We start from the raw sequence: 9,491 nt of genomic DNA, 5'->3' as shown, positions 1-9,491 counted from the left end.
ACAGAGACTTTCCGAAAGAACTACAACTTAGCGTCTCGTGCGATACCGAGGAACCGCTCTCAACACCGCCCTCCCCGGTTCTCAGCTTCAGCTTTGTCAGACAGAAAACTTCCTGAATGAGACGCAAACCACAACAAGGGGGTGAGTAGTCCATCGGAGCAAATAACTGAAGCACTTGTCTGTTATTGTAATTTTACTTTGATATTTCCGCTGCTTTATCGCCAGACGGTTAGCTAGCGATTTAGCGCTAGCTAGTTAGCTAAGGACGGAGTTGATCACCTGCTCTTAACAGCTAATCTCATGTTAACGCGTGAACGCTACCTGTAGTTTGTCATATAGTTCACCTCCTTGTCGGCTCGCTGCTTCTCCTCTTTTCAGTAGCAGCAGTATCACCGCAGGTAAATATTGTGCAGGAACTTTAACTGTCAACCCTCTTCTCCACCTGCTATATGTGTTTTTTAGTGTAGCGTTAGGTAACTGGTTGGGGTTTAGTGATTATTGTGGCGCTATGACATCACCTGTCAGTTGCCCGCTCCCACAATGGGGTGAGTGGTGCATTTAAAGAAGATGTGAAAAGAAACCACCTTACCTCAGTGACCTTTCCTCACACGTGACTGCCTCAGTGCGTGCCTTAGATAATTTGGTTCAAAATAGCCACTACAGCAAAATTAAGGTGTTCGACCTGTAAATGTCACAATGAGTTATGGCCATAATCTTCTCAGTGTAATTTAGTTTGTGTTCATGCAAGGGTGATATTAGAGAGCTGTAAGTGCCGTGGTGGTTTTAAACTCAGCGCGATGGTAATGAGCCAGACAAGCTGAATTGTGGTTGCGAACTTTCTGCCATCTGCTGTTGTTGGGACTCTGGTGTTTGAATGTTTATAACCTTAGTGGTTCAGGACGAATTGTAATGATTCACACAAATGACCCAAAAAATTGACCATTTAGATGTGCCATTAAGCTTACCTAGTGAGCCAGCAATATAAGCACCCTGTTGCAGACACACCTTCGTATAATGCGTTCGTGACGGTTACTTGTTACACTTGTGTTTGATGAGTTGAAATGTCCCCCTGGGGAATGTTCATTTGAGTGTTTTGGGAGTTAACAAAGATTGCACTAATTGACCTTCCGCACTATTGTCCCATATTCAAAATCTGTTCAAGGGGGACAACTTTGTTTTTGTCTGCACAGGAAATATCCTTCCAAAATGTTAATATATATATATAGTTTTTGATAAATAAAAAATGCCTATTTTTCTAAGTGCCTTACACTCCACCTGGATGAATGAGAATCTTCACAGAAGATATACTTATGCCTTTATTTTAAATTATTTTGTTGATGTAAATTTACATATGTGCATGTATGCATGTTTTTTGTAAGCATCCTATGATTATAAAAGGACACTCAGTGCTCAGGAATGGCCCACACCATTGACTATGTTAAAACTGCATTTCTTCTGATCACACCCATCAGGGATACTAGGTGTGGTCGGAGCTGAAACAGGTTCGAAACTTTGAACAAGAGAGGACATCAAGACACTGCTTTTCAGCCTGGTGTTAAGTTACTCTTTAAAGCCTCCAGAGGGGCTGTCTGTAACCACGTCTGTCATCGTCTCCTAGAGGCAGCTCGGTACACTGTGGCTAATCTCCCTCTAATCAGCGATTGATAGAAGGAAACACTTTCACAGTGGATCCACTTGTAACCTTAATGTCTGCGTAATAGTGGGTATCAAAGGGCAAAGTAAAACATCTCTCGAACTTAGGACCCCTCTGCATGTAATTAAAATAAAGTCACGGTCAGGTCACCAGGCGGAGACTCACAGGACTCATGGAAAATTGAGGCACATGCATGAAAGATGGATTTTGTATACAAGTGAGTGTCCCAGTCTGACAATTAATGATCTGTTGTATGATGAGTATGAAGAACAGTGTCATATTACATCATGTAAAAGTGTCCCAGAACAAGCAATAGCTAAAGAAGAACTGGTCCTGTCAGTGTGTCAGATACAGGTGTGTGTGTGTTTGGTGTGCGGGCATGTGCGCGTGTGAACAGAACACAGGCCAATCGAAGAAGTTGTCCTTCTCTTTCTTCAACCGCCAGGATTCTTTCTTATGACAAGATTGAGAGAGAAAGATCACTGTGTGTATGCCAAGGTTCTGTATTTATCACAGTGATATTATTATTGCAGCAATAAGACTGGAGAGGGTGGCCCTTATTCAGGTATGACTCATGCCAGTTTTGTCACCATTGCACCCAGCGCGCTTCTTTTGCCAATGTGGCTGTTATGTGATGATCATGTCTGTGACTGAAATGCCTCATGGGAAGTAGTTCACATGGGATTTTATGACACGTAATGTGAAGGAATGCTGCTACATTGTTGGTATCATTATTAAATGGAAGTTATGAATTTATACCATCTTTGACAAACCACATTTTTCATTTCATTTTGTCTCCTCTTTTCAATACAAGGACATTTAAATGCTCCAATTCTGAGTGGTTAAATTAGTCCCTGCTTGTAGCCATGGTGCATTTTTCTTTGAATTCCCTACTCTGTCGTTTCCAATCTGCCACCATCTATCTCACCTTGCTTGTTCACCTGTCCTGCCCTCTTCTTCTTCTTCAGGTCCTTGTCTGCCCTCTTTCTGTCAGTCTCCCTGAGTGATTGAATGCGGTGGAACTGGCATCAGTGGACAGGCACACGCACACAAAGGGCCATTGATTGGTGAAAGATGACCATGGAAGACATGAAGAATGAAGCTGACACTGCCTCCACAGTTTGTATGGCTCTCTACAGTGTGATGTACCCTGTCTTCACTGAGGTAAAGACTGCAGGCTTTCAATTGAAGGAAAAAAAATGAATGGATGGAGCAAAAGTGTTGCATGACAAAGAAATGTGGATAAGACCTATGGTGAATGTTCAGGTCAAGAAGAGGAGATTGTAATGTGTGTTTAATGAAAATGTTGCTGGAGGTTAGCTGTGAATGGGGTTTTGTGTCAAAGGTTTATGGAGGAGCAGAATAGACTTAAGGAAACAGATGTTGAATATTCCTTGTTGATATTGAGTTAACACCAAGGAAGAAGCGACAACAGGGACACAGTCAGTCCATATGTGGTGGGTGTTTGTATGTATATACATGTGCACTCATTTTTTTGCACTCATACAAGTTGAGTTTATTTTTTGTATATAAGGTCTATGCTCTGCATATTCACCTGGAAAGAAAATGTTTTTCGCTATGCAAGCGGCTCTAGTGATGGAAATGTTGGTGTCATTCGTGGTTCTTAGAGGATGACTTTAGCGTCCTTTAGAAAATGAAACTGTGAGGTTGGCATTTATGGTTTGGACTATAATCTCAACAACTACATGGACTGCCAGGAGCACGAACACATGCCGTGTGAACACATTTATTGTTCCTTGAAGATAAATCCTAGTCCTAGTGACCATATTTTCACTTAATCAGTGAAATACCACATCTACCTGATGTATTGGCACCACATTTTGTACATTTGTGGTTCCTACATGATGAATTCTGATGACTTTGTGATCCATTGATTTCTCCTGTAGTGGCACCGTGACACTTTTGGTTTTAATTGAAATGTCTCAACAGTTATTTGATGGATTGCTGTGCAGTTTTGTACAGATGTTCATGATTAACAGGGGATGAATTTAAAATAATTGACCTCCTGACCTTTCATCTAGTGCCATACTTAGGTGAAAACACATTTATTTGTCCAATACTAAATACCTGCAAAGCTAATGACATTCCCATCAGCCTCAGCTATATTTTGTGGTTAGTGCTAATTAGCAAATATTCTCAGTATCTTAGCATTGTCATTGTGAGCACATTAGCATGCTGATGTGAGCATGAAGCTCAGAGCACCAGGGTGCATTAGTACAGCCTCACAGAGCTGCTAACATGGCCGAACACTAAAAATGTGGCAATGGTGAAAACAGTTTATATGCTCGCCATGGCCTGTGTCTCTCTCCTGTTTCTTCTCAGTCCACTCTCCAATAAAGACACGAAACGCCAAAACAAGTTTAAATTGCAAATTTCCACAAACTAATGTATAGCCTAAGGCGTCGTGTCAGCTCATCTCCCGTCTGACTGCCGTGACAGTTTTCCGTTTGTGTTTTTTCAGTATTTCATATTCTTTCGGCGAAGCTGGGTGGCAAATTGATTTTTAAAAGACACTTTATTTTAAAACCACATATGTGTGAGTACACGCTGTGCAAACTGACAGACAGAACTTGGAGTTTGAAGTAGTGTATAATACCAGAATATTGGTCCAGAGGAATTCTTCTGAAGTTCAATAACACAGTGTCCTCCTTTGATATTGCAGGATTCCTGGCTTGTATGTACTTTCTGCAGAATAACATTTCAGGACAGAAGCGAGGCCATGATAAGAGCTAAGCTGTGTGTGTGTGTGTGTGTGTGTGTGTGTGTGTGTGTGTGTGTGTGTGTGTGTGTGTGTGTGTGTGTGTGTGTGTGTTGTGGTTTGTGCGTCTGGCTTATGTTTGTGTATAATAACTTACAGTTGGAGAAAGTCAACTTATCAGCTGCACAGACCTTGAGAGCAGCTTTCATAAAGGTGAGGGAAAAAAAAGTTTCCTTTTGTTTGTTGAAGTTTCAGCGGATGAACCTCAACCTTAGCTGTAATAACTGTCCCCATCCCTTTTTACTTTTTAAAATCATTCGCAGACTTTATGTTGATTTGTAGATTTGAATGTTAGTGCCACAGAAGACCAAGGCTGAGTGCGGTTACCATCAGTGCAGCTGTATGTTTGTGTTTCAAGGCAGAGAAGGAGAACCCCGGTCTGACCCAGGACATCGTCATGAAGATTCTGGAGAAGAAGAACTTAAAAGTCAACTATAATGAGTCTCTACTTCGCATGGCTTCAGACGACGTGGATGGTATGATGCTTGGTGGAGGAGAGGAGGAGGGTGGAATATGATGTTGCATAGGACAATCACACAACAGTACCTGCAGTAATAAGAAAGACGTATTAAACTGGCCGACATCAACTTTGTGTCACCACAATTTCCATATCATTTTGGGCTATTATATTGCTTCTGAAAGAGGATTCAATTGGATTTCTGTGATGCCCAGCCCACGTTACATTAGCCCAATTATCCACTGGGGGGAGCTGTTTCTCCACAAATCGACTGCTCCCTTTGTTCTCAAATGTTCCTCTCTGTCTGTAATTGAATTCCTTGTGCCGTGTGCAGTGATTGATGGTGGTAATGAATTCACACATGCATACACACACACACACTTTGAGTGAATTTTAAATGTACCTCCTGCATGGCACAGCCCAGATTCTATGTTAATTTAGCCCTCGCTTAACAAACCAAACACTATCCCTTTAAAGTGTATGCACACACGGCACACTTGATCTCGTATTCATTTTACACGTATGCACTGTAGGTGTGTTTTTCACAGGTGCCACCGTTATTAATTGCTTCATTTCAGTGTCCCCTGCAGTTATTTGCACTCGTGTTGACGTGCCCGTTGCCGGGGAGATTGAAGATCTGTATTTTTCTCTTCCTCTTGGTGTTTTCAGAGTTCCTGATTGACAGGCGAGAGCCAGAGTTCCAGGAGCTGAACGAGAGGGCCCGAGCGCTGAAACACATCCTCAGCACCATACCAGATGAGATCAATGACCGAGTAGGCTTCCTACAGACCATCAAGTAAGACAGCTCAGTGTGCTATTGTGTGTGTGTGTGTGTCCAATATACACCAGGTTTAATTCGGGACAAAAGTTTCAGTCTGATTTCTTGTATTATCGAATATTTTGCAAGAAAATGTCTCAACCACTTGAAAGGTTGACAAATGTCTCAACATTTGTCAACCTTTCAAGGGGGTGGTACCTAAGCTTTGATACAGTGTGTGTCTTTATGATGAATACATTCATTGCAAAAAAAAAAAAGATCTTTCAGTAGTTCCTCAGGAGTTTCAAGGTCAAAGGTCAAAGGTCCTCATACTTGGGGTCAGTGCATATGCTGCTGGGTAGAGCTGTAGTCTTTATTGTTGTCACTTTGGTCCTATTCATGTGAATAATGCAGTGGAAATTTTCACTCTGTCTGAACATGAGAGCCCCAAGATATGATCTTGTATTACTACAGCATCATCATTTAGCAAGATAGTATGTGTTCATGTGCAGTATAAATGAGCAAAACGGTCAAAGAAGACTCACTGCAGTTAATAATGGTGCTCACATTAAACTTAATTGGATACATCCAGAGGGTGTTCGACATTCAGTGGGATTTTTTGCCAACTGGTCAGTCGAGCAATGTCGAGGAACGGTTAAATAATTAATAAGTAAAGATCAGTGTTTATGTGAAATGGAAAAAGTTCCAAGGTCTATTTTTAATTAGCAGTCCAAGATGAAGTGAAATCCAGCCAAGTTTGAGAGTTCCTCTGTGACCTTGGGAACGATACAACACACTCTCAACTCAAAGGTCCATTGACTAGCTTTCAGTCACATCTCACAGTCTTCAGCAGACTGTGGAGGCAGTGAAGGCGTCACAACCTCAGTTTAGAAATCAAATCATTAAAACATGCAACATAAACAAACATAATGCTGCTCTTAGTGTCAGACATGTCTTTGTATGCTATGGAATAGTGAGGAGGAAACTCTGCATGCCGTTTTTTATCCCTGTCCACTGCACCACACACACACACACACACACACACACACACACACACACACACACACACGCACTCTAGAGAGAGAAAGTGAAAGACGTTTCATTTTCTTGGCCCACTTTGCCATTATTTTGATCGAATCCAATACTCTTAGTGAGTCACTGCTTAAGTTACTTACCCAGCGGAGGGCTTAGAAATAAAATCAATTCAAAAGGAATGCTAAAAAATTAAAGTTATGCAACAGCAGATTCAAGTGCGTACGAGGAGGGGAGAAAAAAAAGTTGAAGGTGAAAGCATGTTTGCAAGAAAAGGGGAAGAAAGGGAGACGACGAGCCGGATCAAAGAACCGTGGTTTCAGAGTATTACCGCCTGATTAAGAACAGACAGATTTTGAGATATTGCTTTGTTTTTTTTCAAACCAACTTATTCGTGTGTGCCTTCCACAGAGACATCGCCAGTGCCATCAAGGAGCTCTTAGACACAGTTAATACTGTCTTCAGGAAATACCAGCATCAGAACAGACGGGTAAGCAGATGCATGAAGAAGGAAAACGCGCACGCACAAATGCAGTTTCCGTGAAACGAGCGGAGCTGAAAGACTGTCTGTATTTGTTGGGCAGGTTCTGGAGAAGCAGAAGAAAGAGTTTGTGAAATACTCCAAGAGCTTCAGTGACACTCTCAAAACCTACTTCAAAGATGGAAAGTATGACACCGTTTCTAGTTTATTCTCTGTTTTTGGATTTTTTTCTGTCTGTTTTTCTTCCTTTTCTGTCGTCTCAGTCACTTGTTCAGTCTTTTCTTTTTCACATGCACACACAGCTACCAGCACATTCAGTAGTTGCACGCACACATGCCAGTATGCATACACACACACACACACGCGCGCGCACACACACACTGTCACCACCATGTAAATGGTTGTCGTTTGATCACAGGCCCGCTTCTATCAAATCCACCATTGCTGAATAATTCCCTTGACCCATTTCCTGTGGATTCATGCTGGCTTGTATTCTCTGAAGCCTGACATTCTCCATTCCAGCCAGATCAAAGTGTTTCCTGGATCAATCCTAATATTGTTGCCATGGTTTCTTTGCTTTATGATTGACACATGTGTCCTTGTGTCTCTGTCACGGTTGTTTCCAGAGTGATAAACGTGTTTGTCAGCGCCAATCGGCTCACCCACCAAACCAACATGATCCTGCAGGCCTTCAAGACAGTGGAGTAGCAGCCTGAGAAGACGCACACACACACAAGCAGACATTTCTGTTAGAGAGTAGGTGATATGAGGCTTTGTAATTTGTAATTTTATTATTTTTGGCTGTATAATTTATAATTCTGTGGCTTTGAGGGGAGATCAGGTAGTTTGAGGTTCAAAGCGAATCAGGTTGACAGTAATTGCCAGGGATTTTTAACTCTCTTTTATGTTGTTCTTTTATCTGATTCTTAAGTCGATATTTCTTCATTCTTTTATATATTCCCCTCTCTGTTCAGGACTGTGTTGTTCTGAAAAAGTTTAGGAAAAATGTGATTATTTCCCATGTCGTCAAAAGTTTTTTGATTGCACAAGTCATAAAACGTATGAAGAAGTGGTCTTCAGTTTTCACATACGTTCCCACAGTTTGGACTTGGATAAGACATTATCTTCGCCCATATGGTGGTGTCACATACTCGACACTAATATCCTCCTGCTGTCAGCATGCATTATATTCAACTTACATCATATAGGTTCAAATCCTGTCAAGATATCAAGGTCTGGACAAACCTTGAGAGATTGACATGGAGACTGTTGGCTGTTGGCTGTCTTTGTCCTGTCCTGCTGTAGCACGTACTGCTTCTCCCAGTGCATCATAAACCATCACCATCCAGGTGAACAGCAACTCAGCGGCTAAGATGTCTTTATTTTTACTTTAGCTACAGAAATATATGCAAAGTCGTCACAGTTACTGTCTTCTATCAATCGACGGTCCACTGTGTAAAAGAACACATGGCTTTTCGAACTGTAAGGTGAGCAGTGATGCTAAACGTTAAGCTAACGATCTGATCTGAAAGGATCGGGGTATGTACTGGGAGTGTGGTCAGTGTCAGTGATTTTAACCTTTTTTTGTGACCCCTTAAAATAGAATCTGCTTGTGACTCCCTATCACAGGTTTGACTCGTGTGGACATGAGGTGTGATTGATTTCAAAGGTTTTACAGACCCGATGAGGTTAAAGTATCGAGGATTTCACAATTTTTGCACACATTTGTTAGATTGGGAACCACTGCTGTGTGTATTCATAGAAAAGGAAAATCTGCTGTGAAACGCCTTTAACATTTAATTTATTTTTTTGCTGGTGAAAATGTTCTTTTTTCCACTTGAATTTGAATGAATTTGATTTTTTTTTTTGTTTGCCAGGAAAACATCAGCTTCAATGGTAAACATCTGTTCAATGTCAAATACTGAACATCAACAAATGTGTCCTTTGTTTTGGACCTGGCTTGTAAAATCCACATCCAAATGTAGTAGTTCTTGAAGGTCTTTACACAAACAGCAGAAGTAGACTTTACAGAATGACTTTGTGCAACACAATCACAACTGCAAATAAACAGATCAGCTCACACCTAAATTAACCTGAATTTTCATCCAAATTTCAAAGACAAATATATTTGACCATGAACGTTTCATTTCCTTGTCTTTCTTTCATTCTGATACTTCACCTGCGAAGTCCTTTCCAACATTCCTTGAAGCGAATTTAAATAAAATAAAGGGACTTAAAATGAATTCCTCAAGAACTCAAGAGTCATGAGGAGTGTGTTGAAAAAAGAAAAAAAAAAAAAAACACTTTTCATTGCAAAAGAGTTCTGTCACT

General features: G+C 41.1%; 1 protein-coding gene across 3 annotated transcripts; it reads left to right on the top strand.

The window, feature by feature from the left end:
• The first annotated feature begins 24 nt into the window (after nucleotides 1–24).
• pdcd10a (programmed cell death 10a) lies at nucleotides 25–8,524 on the top strand. Of its 3 annotated transcripts, XM_076735841.1 has the most exons (9): nucleotides 68–141; nucleotides 2,188–2,219; nucleotides 2,623–2,818; nucleotides 4,533–4,586; nucleotides 4,792–4,909; nucleotides 5,560–5,686; nucleotides 7,091–7,169; nucleotides 7,264–7,346; nucleotides 7,787–8,524. In XM_076735841.1, exons 3-9 carry the CDS (start codon nucleotides 2,729–2,731, stop codon nucleotides 7,866–7,868), a joined length of 633 nt encoding a protein of 210 aa, XP_076591956.1. In that variant the 5' UTR covers nucleotides 68–141; nucleotides 2,188–2,219; nucleotides 2,623–2,728; the 3' UTR covers nucleotides 7,869–8,524. The 3 variants fall into 3 exon arrangements, with proteins under 3 accessions (XP_076591955.1, XP_076591956.1, XP_076591957.1); XM_076735840.1 differs by lacking the exon at nucleotides 2,188–2,219 and having other exon boundaries at nucleotides 25–141; XM_076735842.1 differs by lacking the exons at nucleotides 68–141; nucleotides 2,188–2,219 and adding an exon at nucleotides 168–398.
• The last annotated feature ends 967 nt before the right edge of the window (nucleotides 8,525–9,491 follow it).

This window comes from Chaetodon auriga, chromosome 7 (genome assembly GCF_051107435.1).
Source record: "Chaetodon auriga isolate fChaAug3 chromosome 7, fChaAug3.hap1, whole genome shotgun sequence".
Taxonomy (NCBI): Eukaryota; Metazoa; Chordata; class Actinopteri; order Chaetodontiformes; family Chaetodontidae; genus Chaetodon; species Chaetodon auriga.
The sequence above is the reverse complement of the archived record's forward strand: the minus strand, read 5'-3'. Positions and strand labels throughout refer to the sequence as shown.